The sequence below is a fragment of the Mobula birostris genome, chromosome X (assembly GCF_030028105.1).
Source record: "Mobula birostris isolate sMobBir1 chromosome X, sMobBir1.hap1, whole genome shotgun sequence".
Taxonomy (NCBI): domain Eukaryota; kingdom Metazoa; phylum Chordata; class Chondrichthyes; order Myliobatiformes; family Myliobatidae; genus Mobula; species Mobula birostris.
In genome coordinates, this window is record NC_092402.1 from 27,886,902 (window position 1) to 27,906,544 (window position 19,643).

Sequence of the window (19,643 nt, forward strand, 5' to 3'; positions counted from 1 at the left end):
CCCAGCTAGATCCTGCCTAATGCCCTCAAATTTGGCCCTGCTTTCGTTCAGCCTATGAACCTGTTCTATATTTTTCCATATCAATTTAGAAATTAATATAATTGTCATAACTGAATCCAAAGCACTCACCAACTGCCGCTTCAATTACTTTGCCTACTTTGTTCCCAAAGCGAAGGTCTAATATTACCCTTTCCTGATTTGTTTCCTTTATCTTTTACATGAGGAAACTGTCTTGAATGCACTGCACAAATTCCACTTTATCCAGGCCCTTAGCACTCCAGATGGCCCAGTCAATATTGGGATAATTGAAATCTCCCATTAAGACTACCCTACTATTCTCACAACTACGTGTAACTTCTTGACACATCTGTTCCTCAAGTTCCTGGTAACTACTGTAGGGAGGGGGTGGGTTTAAGGTTTATAGCTACAGGCAAAACAACAGATTTCCCATCATATTAGTCAGTGATAATTAACCTTATTATGATTCTAAAGTGAGTCAGACTGCCTATTATGAGCCCAGAATTACTGTATATATGTAATATCGATTAGGCATCATTACTGTTTTTCCACTTGTGGTAATGTTACCATCCATTGTCTCACTTAAATTCAGACTTAGCTGACTAAATGCTAATTTTATTTTGGCTCAGTTCCAACTCCATTATACCTTCAGTGCAAGATTCACTTCAGAACTACTATATCTAATAGTTCCACCTAGTGAAAATCATGTCATTGGATGAGCTGTTTATATCAAGACTGACAGTGAAAAGATGAGAAATTTATCTTACTGAACCCAACATGACCAAAGTAGGTTCAGTGATTCTTCACATTTACAAGTTCCCCTCTATGTGAATTGGGTGATATATTTGAAAATGAAAAAAAAACACTGCCAATGCCAGAAATCAGATAACAACAGAAAATGCTGCAAGTTCCCAGAAGGCCAGGCAGCATGCAAGGAAAGACTACCACCTGTCTAGGCACAAGCTCAAAATTGGACCTTATAGAAGGTCAGTGACGTTTCAGATTGGGAGTGGGATGGAGAATTGAGGTGACAGGGCCATTCTTGCAGGGTAAATGCAAGTACTACATAAAGCAATCAGCCAATATGCATTTGCTTTCTCCAAGGCAGAGGAGGCCACATTGCAAGTATTGAGTGCAATATATTAGATTGGAAGAGTAGCAAGTGAACTTGACTTCACCTGGAAGTACTGTTTGGGTCCCTGGAAGGTAGAAGGCAAAAGAGTAGGTGTTTGTAAGGGATGACATATTTGTGGCTGGCTTATTTGACTTTTGAAGCTCGAACACCATATACAAGTTTACTGATAACACCATTGTTGTGGGTTGTATCAAAGGGACTGATGAATCAGCATGCAGGAGGGAGATTAAAAACTTGTTGGAATGGTGTAATAACAACAACCTCTCACTCAATGTCAATAAGACCAAGGAGCTGATTGTAGACTTCAGGAGAGGGAAACCAGAGGTTCATGAGCCAGTAATCATTGGAGGATCAGAGATGGAGAGGGTCAGTAACTTTAAGTCCCTGGGTGTCACTATCTCAGGGGACCTGTCCTGGACCCACCATATAAATATTATTGTGAAGGAAGCACGATAGTGCCTCTACTTCCTCAGGAGTCTGCAGAGATTCAGCGTGTCATCAAGAACCCTGACAAACTTCAATAGGTGTGCGGTGGAAAGTGTGCTGACTGGCTGCATTATGGCCTGGTATGGGAACACCAATGCCTTTGAGTGGAAAATCTGACAAAAAGTAATGGATTCAGCCCAGTACATTATGGGTAAAACCCTCCCAACCATTGAGCACATCTACATGAAACGTTGCCATAGAAAAACAGCATCCATCATCAGAGATCCCCACCATCCAGACCGTGCTCCTTTCTCACTGCTGCCTTCAGGTAGAAGGTACAAGATCCTTCGGACTTGCACTACCAGGTTCAGGAACAGTTACTGCCCCTCAACTGTCAGGCTCTTGAACAAAGGGGGATTACTACACTCATTTAAGGATTCTTTAATCTTGTTATTTCATGCTTGTTATTTATTGGTATTCATATATTATCTGCATTTGCACAGTTTACAGATCCTGTTTCCAGTTGCTGTTCTATAGATTTGCTCAGTATGCCCACAGAAAAAGAATCTCAGGGTTGTATGTGGTGATATGTATGCACTCTGATAATAAATTTTACTTTGAACTTTTGAGCCAATAAAGGTACTCATCAGTAAATGCAAATTCTCTCCCTGCCTAACTGATCATTATTACTAAGGGGTAATCCTTGTTGCAGAATTGGCATCTCTGTAATTTTTTTTGTAGATGGCTCCTCACCTGTACAGTATGGTGAGAGAGCCAACTATAGCTTGATGGTTTGACATGCATGGACAAAATCTGGGGTATTCCAGAGGGTACAAATGTACAAGCCATATAAAATTCTAAAGGTGACATCAAGTTTCCTAAAGGGAATAATAGTCAGTTTTTAGGCCCAATTGCCGAGTACCCCATGGGTAATGATGGTCATGGAAAGTTTACAGTTCTGTAGGATTAGAACTGGGGCAGTGATTCACACAAGATATCTCTTTTGGGGCAATTACAGTCAAGTATTTTCCAAAGAATGCTTCAGTCATTATTAACTGCACATAGGAGTACATTGTATGGTTGGGGGGGGGGGCTTGGTGGGAAGAGAAGAGAAGTTGAGTAAAAAGTGTTCACAATGTGGGCAAATATCATGGGAAGGCTTGGATATCCTTAAGTAACCTACCAACACATGCTATTGTTATGAATGGTACTGGGAAAGGAATAGATTTATCAAGATGCCATCAAACGGGAGACCACTAGGCTTGCCCAGAGGAAATGACAAGACAGAAAACTATAAATTGTTGTTCCAGTACATATGAAAACTGTTCATGATCTGTTTTGCCTGTGAAGAATCATTCTGTCTTGCAATATGCATTGGTGGGACATATTATATAGCAACAGCAGGCATGAGTTATACCAAGGGATGGAAAGTGCCCTTTGGAAAGCCACAATGTCACAACTGGGAATGTGCTTTTAGATCTGGTTATTGGAGGACAACTTTTACTTCATCCTGCAATAAGTTCAGTAATGAAGGAGAACCTCACAATCCAATACACTGATATGGAACAATACTGTGGGACTATGCTGTTTCCAAGTTACAGGTAGATAATTCATCATTGGAGTAAACACACTGAAGTAATTAAAACACATGCTGGTAAGGCAAATGAAGTACTGAGTTATTCATATTTTTGAAGTTTTGGAATTGGGGATCAAATGTCCATGTACATCCATGGGTGAGATGCTGCTGTAATCCTAATCTTATGCATGCTGATAATTGTATTGCTTAATGTATATCAACTTAGAAGGTGAAAGGCTGACATAATGGAAAAAATTAGAGGATGACATTCTTATAAACTGAAGAGACGAGTGTTGATATAAAGAGTGAGTGAATTCAGTAAGTAAACGTTACCTTTATCTTTATATAATGCAAACTTAGCACATCTGCTGGGGTCCATGACAGTCCTATGGGCAGTCAACAGAATGAGAGGAGGATAGTGATCCCAAGATAAATATCGTTGGATCAAGAGGAGGGAGATACTGGCCAGAAAGAATGACAATCAGTGAACAGAAATGGATGTGGCCATTTTCTGAGACTGCCTTTGTAGCTGCTATTTTGTGAACTGTTTGATGAACTGATTCTTACTCCGGGATAACAATCAGAGCAAATGAATGTGGCCACAAGGAGTTTCAGCGAATGACCTGCTAAACCTGAGACCATTCTCAAACAAATGGCTATTTCTTGTGTAAAGTGGCAGGCTTGGAGGAGGAGCAACCTGTGATCTTGTTAGGCTCAGTACCTGGATCATCTGGTTGGAACCAGTTAGGGTTGAAAAGAACAAAAAGGCATGAGGCTGAGGGCAAAGGCCATAGAACAATACTGGTTGTACGTGAAAACCGACCATGGCGGATGTGGAGGAGCTCCATGTCTGACACATGGAGATTAGCTTGGGAGCACGAGGAACATCTGGCCAGTGTGGGACTCTTTTCTATTCTTTGACTGTTCATGGAGGGTCAGGGAAACCTAGTAGTTGTAGACATAGGTCAATTCACGTACTTGTGAACTGAGCTAATAAAGGTACTTGCCAGTAAATATAAATTGTCCCTATGCCTAACTGATCATTATTACTAAATGGGTAATCCTTGTAACAAGAGACATGCAGGCAGATAGGATTAGTATGGTCACATGAAACAGTAGGCATGACACAATGGGCAGAAAAGTCCTTTGCTGCAATTTATGGCACTAAATAATTACAAGCAGCACAGGTGACTTGTCCAACAGTGGTCCCTCTCTCATCCTTTCCCGTCTGAAACTCAGGCTGCTCTGGTTAAAAGCATAAAACGTGGCTCATAATAATAATGTGTACCTCTGGCAATAATAACGAATTTTAATAACATAAGCAAGGACTTTTCTGTAAATCAAGGTGCTAATATAAATATAGTAATTGAAAGATTATTATGTCAACTTATCAATAATGAACTGTATTTATGCAAAGCACACAATGCTATCTATTTCCCTAAATTCTTTACTTGCAAGTTTACGCACTCAATGAAGGAACAATTATCCTGCTTGGAATAAATCGAACATAACTGCACATAACCAAGAAATTAACTTACAAAATGGTCTGGGGGCTGGTGCATAGATGCAAGGGAGCATACCCTTCTTCAGAGATTGCATTGGGATCAGCTCCAATTTTCAGCAGAAGTTTGGCACATTCAGTATGTCCATTGGCGCAGGCAGCATGCAGAGCAGTTGCTCCTTCAGACAAGGCATTAACATCAGCACCATGTCCCAGCAAGTGCTTTACACATTCAGTATGTCCTTGCTGTGCAGTGATATAGAGTGCTGTTGTTTGTTTTTGTTTGGAAGTAAGTGACCAGAGACCTGAAGTACAAAAATATGATACCAGTTTTAAAACTTAATCTTCACATTCAAAAACATGAATTAATTATTTAGAATATAAAAGTTAATTCAATCAGATACATATTTCCTCTGGGTGTCAGTCTTGAAAGGTAATCTGGAAGAAATCTTTGCAATGAAAATGAGAAATCAGCCACTGTTCCTTAAAAAGTCTGTATTTGCTCAAGGTCAATCAAAATTTACAGCTCCAGTCAATGGATTATTTTTACAGTATTAGGTAACGTTACCAAGGAACATGGATCAAAGGTTGAATGGAGATGGAGATAAGTCGTGATCTAATCTGATGATTGAGGGGCTTATAGATGTGGATGTTTTACCATTGTTATGGGAATACAACTAACAGCAACCATTGCGGCACAATATTGTTACATGAAGAGCAAAATGTAACATTTGGCTGATCCTATGCCTTGTCCACTTTCCCACCTGACCACAATGTACTTTAATACCCTCAATCACTGATAATTCAATCTCAGCTTTGATCATAATCAATTATTGAGCACTATCAGCCTTTTGCATTAAAACATTCCAAAGATTTGAGTTATATATTGACTATAAAAATCAAAATATTACAGATTTTCAAATTTAGGAATAAAAATGCTTGAAAATCAAATTAACAAGCACAGATGTACAGACAATAATCAATATAATAGGTTAAAGAAAAGAATAGAACAGTGAGAAAGAAAAAAATGCCATTATACCAATTTACTGAATTGAATAAGACAAGTGCTTATATGGAAATGTAGCAGATGAGATAGGCATTTGAAATAAAAGTAATAGAATAAGAAATATTACTCTATAGTCAAGGGCTCAGATAGGCAATTCTGCAGACGCGAAAAGGAAACACGGATGGCATTTGCCTCCCAGGTGCTAGGGTCCGAGATATTTCTGAACACTCCACAATATCCTGAAAAGGGAGGGTGAGCAGCCTGAAGTCATGGTACATATTGGTACCAATGACATAGGTAGAAAAAGGGAGGAAACAGAAGGAAGCTGAGAAGCAGGACCTCAAGAGTAGTAATCTCAAGATTACTGCCTGTGCCATGCAACAGTGAGGATAGGAATAGAATGAGGTGGCAGATAAATGTATGGCTGAAGAATGGGAGCAGAGGCCAGGGATTCAGATTTCTGGATAATTGGGACCTCTTCTGGGGCAGGTGTGACCTCTACGAAATGGACAGGTTGTACTTGAATCCAAGGGGGGGGCCAATATTCTTTCGGGCAGGTTTACTAAAGCTGTTGGGAGTGGTTTAAACTAATATGGCAGGGGGATGGGAACCAGTGTGATAGAGCTGAGGACGAGCCAGCAGGTTTACAAGTAGATGATGAGTGTACCATGAATGTAAGTGAAGGACAAGCCAATGATTGGGTACAAATGCAGACAAAGAGTTAAATTGTACCACAGGGTGAATTCAAAATGCAAGACTGAAGGTGCTGTATTTAATTGCGCGTAGCATTCGGAATAAGGTGGACGAACTCATGGTGCAATTAGAGTTTGGTCGATATGACATTGTAGACATCACTGAGTCATGGCTGAAAGAAGGCCATAGATGGGAGCTTAACATCAAAGGACATACTTTGTATCGAAAGGACAGGCAGGAAGGCATAGGCGGTGGTGTGGTTCTGTTGGTAAGAGACAGAATTACATCTTTAGAAAGGGGTGACATAGGGTCAGAGAACGTTGAATCTTTGTGGGTGGAGTTAAGAAACTGCAAGGGTTAAAAAAACATTATGGGAGTCAAATACAGGGCTCCAAATAGAAGCCAAAATGTGGGGTAGAGATTGCAAAGGGAGCTGGAAAAGAAATATAATAAGAGTAATGACACAATTGTAACCGGGGACTTCAATGTGCAAGGGGATTGGGACAATCAGGTTCGTGTCGGTTCAAATGAGAGGGTATTTGTTGAATGCCTATGAGATGGCTTTTTAGAGCAGCTTGTGCTTGAGCCTACTTGGGGAAAGGCTATCTTAATTTGGGTGTTGTGTAACAACCCTGATCTTATTAAGGTGCTTAATGTAAAGGAACCTTAGGAGACGATGTTCATAATATTATTAATTCATACTACAGTTTGAGAGGGAGAAGCACAAGTCACACACAACGGAATAAAGAGAATTACAGAGGAATGGAGGAGGAGCTTGCCCAGGTGGATTGGATGAGGATACTGGTGGGGATAACGGCAGAACAGAGGTGGCTGAAGTTTCTGTGAATAGTTCACTAGGTGCAGGATAGATATGTCCCACAGAAGAAGTTATTCTCAAATGGCAGGGGAGGCAAACGTGGTTGACAAGGGAAGTTAAAGACTGCATAAAAGCCAAGAAAAGTGCATATAAAGTAGCAAAAGTGAGCGGGGAGTTGAATGATTGGGAAGCTTTTAAAATTCAACAAAAGGCAGATAAAAAAGCTATAAGAAGGGAAAAGATGAAATATGAGGGCAAACTAGCCAATAATATAAAGCCGGATATGAAAAGTTTCTTCAGTTATATAAAGAGTAAGATGGAGGTGAGAGTTGATATTGGACCACTGAAAAATGATGCTGGTGAGGTAATAATGGGGGATAAAGAAATGGCAGATGAACTTAATAAGCATTTTGCATCAGTGTTCACTGTGGAAGAGACTAGCAGTGAGAGTGTCAGGGAGCAGGAGTGAGTGCCATTGCTATTGAAAAGGAAAAGGTGCTCTGCAAACTCAAAGGTCTTATGGCGGATAAGTCATGTGGACCAGATGGACTACATCTCAAAGTAGACCATGGGTCATGATCTTTCAAGAATCATTTGATTCTGGCATGGTCCCGGAGGACTGGAAAATTGCAAATGTCACTCCACTCTTTAACAAAGAAGGAAGGCGAAAGAAAGGAAATTATAGGCCAGTTATCCTAACCTCAGTGGTTGAGAAAGTGTTGGAGTCTATTATTAAGGATGATGTTTCGGGGTACTTGGAGACTAATGATAAAATAAGTCAAAGTCAGCATGGTTTCTGTCAAGGGAAATCTTGCCTGACAAATCTGTTAGAGTTCTTCGAGGAAGTAACAAGCAGGGTGGACAAAGGAGAGGCATTGAATGTCATTTACTTAGATCTTAGGAAGGGATTTGATAAGATGCCACACATGAGGCTGTTTAACAAGGTAAAATCCTATGACATTACAGGAAGGATACTGGCATGGATAGCGGAATGGTTGACAGGCAAGAGGCAGTGAGTGGGAATAAAGGGGGCCTTTTCTGGTTGGCTGTCAGTGACTAGTGGTGTTCCTCAGGGATCAGGATTGGTATTGCTACTTTTCACATTGATTGTTAGTGATTTGGATAATGGAATTAATGGCTGTGTGGCAAAGTTTACGGATGATACGAAGACAAGTGGATGGGTAGGTTGTGCTGAGGAAGCAATGCAATTGCAGCAGGACTTATACAAATTGGAAGAATGGGCAAAAATGTGGCAGATGGAATCATCATCACGGCTTGGCTTCGCGAACAAAGATTTAGGAAGGGGGCTGCCCACGCCTGCTGCAGGCTGACGAGGCCAGTACGGGACAGGCAGGCCCGGACACAGCGGCTGCAAGGGAAACTCTGTTCTGGGTTTGGTGCTGCTGTGTCACGGTTCTTCCTCCTTCTCCTTTTGTCCTCAATGCCAGCCCTGCGTGCGTTCTCGAAGGAGGAGACAGACTGGTGAATGGTGTGTCGCCAGGCCTCGCGATCGGAGGCTAGATTAGATCACTGGCGATGCTCAATGTGACAGGTACCAAGGGATCTCTTCAGAGGGACCTTGTATCCCTTCTTCGGTGCCCCTCTGTCACGGTGGCTGGTGGAGAGTTTGCCATACAGCACAATCTTGGGCAGGCGATGATCCTCCATCCTGGAGATGTGCCCTGCCCAGTGCAGCTGTGTCTTCAGTAGCATGGCTTCCACGCTGGTGACCTCCGCCTGTTCGAGGACTTCGATGTTGGTGACGAAGTCACTCCAGTGGATGTTGAGGATGGTGCAGAGGCAGCGCTGGTGGAAACGCTCAAGGAGTCATAGGTGGTGACGGTAGGTGACCCACGACTCGGAGCCGTACAGGAGGGTGGTCAGTACAATGGCTCTGTACATGCTGATCTTTGTGCCTTTCTTCGAATGCTTGTTGTTCCAGACTCCTTTGTACAGCCTGCCGAATGCGCTGTTTGCCTTTGCCAGTCTGTTGTCAATCTCAATCTCTTTGTCGACCTTGGCATCTGACGAGATGGTGCACCTCAGATAGCTAAACTGGAGGACTGTCTTCAGCTCTACCTCACTGACGGTGATGCAGGGAGGGTGGTAATCTTCCTGAGGTGCGGGCTGATGGAGAATTTCTGTCTTCTTCAAGCTGACTTCCAGTCCGAAGAGCTCAGCAGGATGTTATACGCTGCAGGGCTGTCTCTGTGTGGGCGACAAGGGCAGCATCGTCGGTGAAGAGTAGCTCTCGGATGAGTTGCTCCAATGTCTTGGTGTGGGACTGTAATCGCCTCAGGTTGAACAGGCTGCCATCAGTGCGGTATCGGATGTAGACACCGTCCTCGTCATCAAGGTCTTCTGTGGCCTTTTCGAGCATCATGCTGAAAAAGATGAAGAGAGTCGGCGCGAGGATGCAGCCTAGCTTTACTCTGTTGCCTACTGGGAAGGGTTCTGAGAGGTCGTTGTTGTGTCTGACTTGGCCACAATGATCTTCGCATGGCTGGATGATCTTCGCGTAGCTGGATGACCATGCGACTGTGTTGGAAAATGTACGATAATGCATTTTGGTAAAAGAAACAATAGTATGGACTATTATCTAAATGGGAAGAAGGTTCAAACATCAGAGCTGCAGAGAGACTTAGGAGTCCTCATGAAAGACTCCCAGAAGGTTAATTTACAGGTTGAGTCTGTGATAAAGAAGGCAAATGCAATGTTCACATTCATTTCCAGGCAAATAAAAGCAAGGAGAAAATGCTGAGGCTTTATAGCAGCGGTCCCCAACCACCGGGCCGTGAGGAAATGATATGATTTGGCGATATGAGTCAGCTGTACCTTTCCTCGTTCCCTGTCACGCCCACTGTTGAGCTTGAACGCACGTGAGGTCATGACCCTCACAAACTGGACTCTCTGATGGTGGTGTCTGAAAAGAGGATGCTACCCAAGTTGCATGCCATCTTGGACAATGTCTCCCATCCACTACATAATGTACTGGGTGGGCACAGGAGTACATTCAGCCAGAGACTCATTCCACCGAGATGCAACACTGAGCATCATAGGAAGTCATTCCTGCCTGTGGCCATCAAACTTTACAACTCCTCCCTTGGAGGGTCAGACACCCTGAGCCAATAGGCTGGTCCTGGACTTATTTCCTGGCATAATTTACATATTACTATTTAATTATTTATGGTTTTAAAACTAGTTAATTATTTATGGTGCAACTGTAATGAAAACCAATTTCCCCCGGGATCAATAAAGTATGACTATGACTACTATCCGCGCGTCATCCATGTCAGCGCGGGAAGGAGATCAACTCCTTAAGCTTGCAAATGACGGCGGGATGAAAAGTATGTTTGACATAACATCTCTGCCGGCATTCTGGATCAAAGTCAAGGCTAAATATCCTGAGGTAGCCACGAAAGCACTGAAAACGTTGCTTCCATTGCCAACATTTTTCTGCGAAGCAGAGTTTTCTGCAATGAATGCAACAAAAACTAAACTGTGGAATAGACTGGACATGAGGAACCCCCTTCAAGTATCGCTGTCTCCTATCACCCCTCAATAGGACCATGTTGTTGCAGGGAAACAAGCCCAGGGCTCCCACTGATTCAGCGATATTGGTGCGTTGCAATGATTTTATATATTTATACGGGGAAAATATGTGCTGTGTGTTTAATATCCAAATGTTACTTAAAATGTTATGATTCTATTGACTTATAAGTGACTTATATAACCATATATCAATTACAGCATGAAAACAGGTCATCTCTGCCCTTCTAGTCCGTGCCGAACGCTACTCTTGCCTAGTCCCACCCACCTGCACTCAGCCCATAACCCTCCATTCCTTTCCTGTCCATATACCTATCCAATTTTTCTTTAAATGATAATATTGAACCTGACTCTACCACTTCTACTGGAAGTTCGTTCAACACTTACTTCAAGCTCCTCTGATAATTGACTTATCACTATATTCATGCGAGGAAAAGATACGCTGTGTGTTTAATATTAAATATGTTAGATAAATGCTTCTAGAAACGAAATTGAGTGTATTAGCCACTTATCACCTATATTCCGGTCGTGATTAACACCCCCCACCCCTCTGAACAGAATCACCAAAAACAATTTGCAGGAAAAAAATCCGCAGGTACACGCATGCGCACTGGTGCCCGTGCAAGGCGTCATGGTCATTGTAGTCTTTCTCTGGGTAAACACAATGTATTTGACTGCTACACACATCAAAGTTGCTGGTGAATGCAGCAGGCCAGGCAGCATCTCTAGGAAGAGGTACAGTCGACGTTTCTGGCCGAGACCCTTCATCAGGACTAACTGAAAGAAGAGCTAGTAAGAGATTTGAAAGTGGGAGGGGGAGGAGGAGATCCGAAATGATAGGAGAAGACAGGAGGGGCAGGGATGGAGCCAAGAGCTGGACAGGTGATTGGCAAAAGGGATATGAGAGGATCATGGGACAGGAGGCCCAGGGAGAAAGAAAAGGGTGAGGAGGGAAGCCCAGAGGATGGGCAAGGGGTATAGTGAGAGGGACAGAGGGAGAAAAAGGAGAGTAAGAAAAAGAATGTGTGTATATAAATACATAACGGATGGGGTACGAGGGGGAGGTGGGGCATTAGCGGAAGTTAGAGAAGTCAATGTTCATGCCATCAGGTTGGAGGCTACCCAGATGGAATATAAGGTTTTGTTCCTCCAACCTGAGTGTGGCTTCATCTTTACAGTAGAGGAGGCCGTGGATAGACATGTCAGAATGGGAATGGGATGTGGAATTAAAATGTGTGGCCACTGGGAGATCCTGCTTTCTCTGGCGGACAGAGTGTAGGTGTTCAGCGAAATGATCTCCCAGTCTGCGTCGGGTCTTGCCAATATATAGAAGGCCACATCGGGAGCACCGGACGCAGTATATCACCCCAGCCGACTCACAGGTGAAGTGTCGCCTCACCTGGAAGGACTGTCTGGGGCCCTGAATGGTGGTAAGGGAGGAAGTGTAAGGGCATGTGTAGCACTTGTTCCGTTCCCCTCCCCCTTTCAAATCTCTTACTATCTCGTCTTTCAGTTAGTCCTGACGAAGGGTCTCAGCCCGAAACGTCAACCACCTCTTCCTAGAGATGCTGCCTGGCCTGCTGCATTCACCAGCAACTTTGATGTGTGTTGCTTGAATTTCCAGCATCTGCAGAGTTCCTCATGTTTGTGTATTTGACTGCTACTCTTGTCCGTTGGTAACCCTACCCACCCAACCCCGCCCCCCCCGGTCGGCCAGTCCGCAAGAATATTGTCAATATTAAGCCGGTTGGCAGTGCAAAAAAGGTTGGGGACCCCTGCTTTATAGGACACTTGTCAGGCTGCACTAGGAGTATTGCCAACAGTTTTGGGCCGCATATCTCAGAAAGGATGTGTTGTCAATGGATAGAGTCTAGAGGAGATTCACAATGATGATTCCGGGAATAAAAGGGTTAACGTATGAGGAGCGTTTGGCAGCTTTGGACGGAATCTCATTGAAACCCACCAAATGTTGAAAGGACTAGATAAGATGGATGTAGAGAGGATGTTTCCTATGGTAGGGTTATCCAGAACTAGAGGGCATAGCCTCAAAATTGAGGGGCAACCTTTTTAGAACAGGATGAATTTTTTTTAGCCAGAGAGTAGTGAATCTGTGGAATACTCTGCCACAGACTGCAGTGGAGCCCAGTTCATTGTATATTTAAAGCAGAATTTGATTGATGCCCTGACCAATCAGGAAACTAAGGATTTGGCGAGAATGCAGGTGTTTGGGGCTGAGTGGGATCTAGGACCAGCCATGATGGAATGGCAGAGCAGGCTCAATCGGCTAAATGGCCTAATTTTGCTCCAATATCTTATGGTCTTAAATCTGTTCAGACATATAGTGAGTGCATAGTCAAAAAGGGGACATCAGTAGTCAAAAAAAGACATGATTACTAGACAAGCTGAGGTTTCTGGTGCACAATAACCTTGTGTAAAAAATAAATTGACAAAGGTGCTCTTAAACTTTCAGATTAAAATTAACAAATGAACTGAGTTACAGAGTTTTGGGAACATGAAGAAACTAATAACTCAATATATAAGAACACAAGAAATAGCAGAAGGATAGGCCATCTAGCCAGTCGAATCTGTTCCAACAATCAATAAGATCCTGCTAATCTGGCAGTGGACTCAACGCCACCTTCTTCCTTAATTACCCTGCTATTTAAAAGTCTAATTAACTGTGTTTAACTATACAGTGCCTTGAAAAAGTATTCACCCCCACAACTATTTTCCACATTTTATTGTCTCAGTTTCTAAGTTTAAAATACAAAGTATATTTAAGTAGAATTTTTGAGCTTATCTACAAAACATTATGTATTGTCAAATCAAAAAAACCCAAAACCTGTCAACAATTTATTAAAAATTAAAAAACCAAAATTGTGAGGCTGAAGTAGTATTCATCTCCTTTGTAATTACTACGCTAACTTTCCTCAGGGACAATACTGCATATCACCTTACCAACTCACCCAATTTGTTGATGCAGAAAATTGGAGGATCACCTGTTTTTAATGAATTGATAAGAATAAAAAACCCCTCTCTCTAAGGTCCAACAGTATGGTAGATTTTCAAAAGACCAAACCAAAATGAAGACAAAAGAGCATTCAAGGCAAGTCAGGGAAATGATTATAGAGAAGCACAAATCTGGGGAAAGGTACAAGACCATCTCAAAGGTACCAAACATAAGAGCATAATTAATAAGAGCAGGAGTCGGCCATCTGGCCCATCAAGCTTGCTCCGTCATTCAATAAGATCATGGCTGATCTGACCATGGACTCATCTCCACCTATCTCCCTTTTCCCCATAACACTTAATTCCCCTACAATGCAAAAATCAATTCAACCTTGTCTTAAATATATTTACTGAGGTAGCCTCCACTGCTTCAGAGGATTCCACAGATTCACCACTCTTTGGGAAAAGCAGTTCCTCCTCAACTCCATCCTAAATTTACTCCCCCAAATCTTGAGGCTATGTCCCCTAATTCTAGTCTTACCTACCAGTGGAAGCAACTTTCCTGCCTTTATCTTATCTATCCCTTTCATAATTTTATGTGTTTCTATAAGATCTTCTCCCATCCTTCTGAATTCTAGCGAGTACAATCCCATGTGACTCAATCTCTCCTCATAGTCTAACCCCCCTCATCTCTAGAATCAACCTGGTGAACCTCCTCTGCACCACCTCCAAAGCCAGTATATGCTTCCTCAAGTAAAGAGACCAGAACTGCACGCAGTACTCAAGATGCAGCCTCACCAGTAACCTGTACAGTTGCAGCATGACCTCCCTGCTCTTAAATTCAATCCCTCCAGCAATGAAAGCCAACACTCCATTTGTCTTATTGATAGCCGACTGCACCTGCAAACCAACCTTTTGCAATTCATATACAAGCATTCCCAAGTCCCTCTGCACAGCAGCATGCTGCAATTTTTTACCATTTAGATAATAATCTGATCGTCCATTTTTCTTTCCAACATTGAAAACTTCTTCAACCTCACAATTTTGTTTTTTTCTTTCCTTGCATTTACCAACATTGTACTCCATCTGCCAGACCCTTGCCCACTCACTTAACCTATCTATATGTCTCTGCAGACTCCCCGTATCCTCTGCACAGTTTGCTTTTCCACTCCATTTAGTGTCATCAGCAAGCTTAGATACACTAGGTTCTCTCTTCCAGATCGTTAACATATATAGTGAACAGTTGCAGGCCCAGGACTGACCCATGTGGCACACCGCTCACCACTGATTGCCAATCAGAGAAACGCCCATGTATCCCAGCTCTCTGCTTTCTATCAGTTAACCAATCCTCTATCCATGCTAATACACCCCCAACTCTATGCATCCTTATCTTATGGACAAGTCTTGTCTGTGGCACCTTATTGAACGCCTTCTGGAAATACAAGTCAATAACATTCTCCTGTTCCCTGCTATCCACTGTGCTTGTTATATCCTCAAAGAACTCTGTTAAGTTTGTCAAACAGGACCTGCCTTTGCTGAATCCCTACTGCGTCTGCCTGATGGATCCATTTCTTTCCAGATGCTTCACTATTTCATAGGGCTTAGTGTCACACGGCCTAGGTCAGGCTGCCTCTCTAAACTTTGTCACCAGAGGGGAATGACACTTATAAGAGAGGCTACTGTGACACCAACAGTCACTCTGAGTGAGCGCAGAAGTCAGTGTCTGCAACTGGAGATGAAGTTCATGGCTCCACAATCTCTAAGGCTTTGCACAAAAAGAGTATTTATGAAAGAGTGGCAAGGAAGAAGCTCTGGCTGGGAAAAAAAAACATATCCTTGCCTGTAAAAACTTTGCAAAGTGCGTTGTGTACCATTCAGCTAAGTCTTCTAAATAGGCAGTAACAGACAACAACAAACTAAGTGGACCAAACTATACGCATGTTTATTACTTGCAAGGTCATCTGTACATTAAGTCATCTGAAGGTAGCTTCAATCTTACAGCTCAAAAGAAATAATTTTTATACATTTACAGAGTCCAGTCATTCTTCAACTTCATGTCTATGGTCATTCCATCCCTTAATTCCATTCCTGTCTTATCTCACATCCATCTTGAAAGAGCCGCATTTGTCTTTAATGAGCCCAATTATCTAAGGCTCCTTCCTCCCACCCGCCCCCCCCATCAGCTGTTCTTATTTTCTCTGCTTTCATTCATATAATGTCAAAACACACACTGCTATAAATCACATACCTTTGCAAGCTTCTTATAGTAACTACATCACCAAACCAGCAAAGCACTCTGGGATCTCACAGGTTCTATTTTGTCACATTACAAGTTATAAATTCGTAAAGATGTTGGTGTTACAGATATAGTTCCACAAGTATTACTAAGAAGATACTGTAAAGATGTGGAAGAAGGTCTTGTAGTCGGATGAGACTAAAGTGAAACTTTTTGGCCTCAACACTGAGTGGTACGTGTGGCGTAAATCTAATACTGCGAATCAGCCAGGTAGCACCATTCCTAATGTAAAGTATGGAGGTAGCATCATACAATAGGGTGCTCTTCAGCAGCAGGGACTGGAAATTGGTCAGGATTGATGAAAAGATGAATGCCGCTAAATACAGAAAGATCCTGGCTTAAAAAACCTGCTAGCCTCTGCCAGAAAGCTTAAACCCGGGAGGAAATCCGTCTTTCAGCAGAACAATGACATACAGAAACAATGGAGTGGCTTCAAACGAAGAAAATTGGTTTCCTTGAATGGCCCAGAGTCCTCACCGTAACCTGATTGAACATCTCTGGCAAGACCTCAAGATTGCTGTCCACCACAGTTCCCCAATTAACCTGACACAGCTTGAGTAATTTTGCAAGGAGAAATGGGAAAATCTTGTTCGATCACATTGTGCAAAGCTAATAGACTTATCCAAAAAGACTACAGTCTATAATAGTTGTGAGAGGTGGTTCAACTGGGTACTGAGCAAAGTGGGATGAATACTTTTGAACAGCTGACATTTCAGTTTTTGTATATTTAGTTTTTCACACCATAATTTTCCCTGTTCTTTGGGCTCCACTGTGGGAAAAAAAAGGAACATGTGATTTACAAATAAAAACATGCAGTTAAATTGATCAAAATTTTTGGTTGTAATACTCATTCATCTAAACCAAGTATTGGCGACTGAATACTTTTACAAGGCACTGTATTTAATGAGAAATACAAACATTTGTACATTATGATGAGAAATACACAATAGAAGCTGTGGCACGTGGTGCATGTGGAAAGGCATTCAGGACATCACCAACTACAGGACAACATCACCTGCCTGTGCTGGTGATGCCTCCCTCCCAGATGCGTTGAACAACTTCTACACTCATTTTGAGGTGGAAAATGACGTGGTGGCGAGGAAGACCACCCCTTCTCCAAATGACCAGCTGCTGTGTCTTACCGTGGCTGATGTGAGGAAAACTCTATGCAGGGTCAACCCATGGAAGGCTGCTGGACCAGACAATATTCCTGGCAGAGTGCTCAGAGGATGTGCAGACCAGCTGGCAGATATTCTCACTAACATCTTCAACATCTCCCTGAGCAGCACTGTCGTTCCAAAGTGCTTCAAGGCTGCCCCCACCATCCCCGTGCCGAAGAAATCTTCAGTGTCCTGCCTCAACGACTACCGTCCCGTTGTTCTTACATCCATCATCATGAAATGTTTTGAGAGGCTCGTCATGAGGCACGAAAAGACCCTGCTGCCCCCCAACCCCCACTGGACCCCCTGCAGTTCGTGTATTGTCCCAACCGCTCAACAGACAACGCCATCGCCACCACCCTCCACGTGGCTCTCACCCACCTGGGCAAAAAAGATACATACGTTCGAATGCTGTTCATAGACTTCCGTTCAGCATTCAACACAATCATTCCTCAGAAACTGATTGGAAAGCTGAGCCTACTGGGCCTGAACACCTCCCTCTGCAACTGGATCTTAGACTTCCTGACTGGGAGACCTCAGTCAGTCTGGATCGGGAGCAGCATCTCCAAACCCATCACACTGAGCAAGGGGGACCCCCAGGGCTGTGTGCTCAGTCCACTGCTGTTCACTCTGCATAGTTCATTGTTTAATAGAATCAAACTTATAACTGCCTCCATCCTTATCAAGACTCTCTAGGTACCTTTGTGTTTTGATCCCTCTCCAACATTACTATTGCAGAAAATGTTTGTTTCTGCTGATGCCACTGGAAAGCAGCACATACAAATCCTGTTTGACAGTGCATCATTCACTTTCCTTTCACAAATGTTACATCAAAAACAAATAAAACAAATAATATTCAGGGTATGAGAGAATAAATATATCAGTCTAAAGTTTGTGTTTCTGAAGATGCATCTGACCTTACTAAGTTTCTAGCAGGATTATTTACAACAGCATCATTTTAGAAGCATGACCACAAATATGAAATGAGTTCCCTTAGTTCAATAGCAAACTTCAAAGCATCTTTTTTTAAGTTACTGGGAAGAAGACTGAACAAAATTCTCTCCTCTAACCATTTGGGAGGTGAAGTTATCAAGGAAATGAATACAACTGTACAATAATCCCAGATGGTGAAATTTATTAAATATCCTTGTAACCAATGAGGAGAGAATTCCAGAGAACAGGAGGGAGGGAAATGCAAAATTCAAGTCCCAGAGGCAACACCAAAAGGAAAGGGATGTGTTCCATTATAAAGAGGAAGGATGTAGAGGAATGCCGCAGTCCCTCAACCCAATTAAAGAGAAGAGCAAAATAAAATATTATAAAGTTCTACAGTGAGGCATGGAACTACCCTAGTCTGACACTATCGTGAGAATGATAATGTGGATGATGCAATAATATTCATACCCAATTCTGCTGACCAGTTGAGTTCATGACTGGCTGTCTCTATGACCGTATTGACAGAATCCTTGCTCTGGAAGATGCTTCTGATCTTGTCCAAATCCCCACTCAACAGAGCGTCGTGTACAGAAGTATCACTGGAGAACTGGGGCTGTGTTCTTGCTTCTCCAAATGCTCTTAGACGGACAGCAGTCGCTTGCCTTGGCCAGAACAAACCTCTTCTTCTGTCTTCAATATCCTGCAATTCTCTCCGTAACCTCAGCAATCGGCGTGTCGAGGAAGCAGCAAATGTATCCCTAAACATGGTGCAAGTGCAGTCACTGTGATAATTCTCATATCTTGAAGCGGATTACTTACAGATGATCTGCACCGCCGCAGTCGACAAAAATCAACATTTAGTCATGATTCCAAATAATTTAGAAACATGATCACAAGACAAGAGCTGTGCACTGAACTTTGCTAGCAAGTGGTGCTAGGATATAAACAGATCATGAGCGTAGCTGTAAATACCGCAGTGTCAATTTCATGCTTTTAATATGGATAGAATAATCTGAGGTACAGGCAACAATAACATGTTCTCGAAGAAACCTGAAGCATATATTATTTTACCTACACATGACATTGAGTTAATAAACTCACGTGCAATTGGAAAACTAATCACCTTCCTATATATACTTAATAGTAATTTTACTTATCTAGATTAAATCACATACTGAAACAAGCACTCAAAATTTCAGCTGTATGTGTATCTCTGATAAAGAGGTTAATGTATCAATGAATTCCAGCTGTAGCTTTTCTCCTCTACTCCATTTGGCAGCAATGCTTGCCTGTTCTTACACACAATACTTCGTATTTAAGTGTTTTAGGATGTTTGAATGGTGTCATAAAGCATTAAGAAAATAAGATACTTTCTGCGTAATCTAAAAAGAAGATAATTATTAGGTTGGTGCTGAAATTATCCATGTTTAACAAGTTTTGATACATAGAAATTAAAGACAAATTTTTGAAATAGGTTTCCATTATTTATCGCAAGTGAATAAATTATATCTTCTTAATTTCAGTACATTATATTTGAGGAACAACAGTTTTATAGAAGATTATGAAATAGTTTGTTTACAA

At 42.2% G+C, this 19,643-nt stretch overlaps 1 protein-coding gene across 1 annotated transcript in view; it reads right to left on the minus strand.

Annotated features, from left to right (window-relative positions):
* asb16 (ankyrin repeat and SOCS box containing 16) overlaps positions 1–18,828 on the minus strand; it is a 40,968-nt gene extending 22,140 nt beyond the window's left edge. Inside the window, exons 1-2 of the mRNA XM_072249101.1 lie at positions 18,531–18,828; positions 4,694–4,961 (exon numbers count right to left, since the gene is read on the minus strand). Coding sequence (XP_072105202.1) covers positions 4,694–4,961; positions 18,531–18,828 — 566 coding nt within the window. The remainder of the gene's footprint in view (positions 1–4,693; positions 4,962–18,530) is intronic.
* Positions 18,829–19,643: the final 815 nt, after the last annotated feature.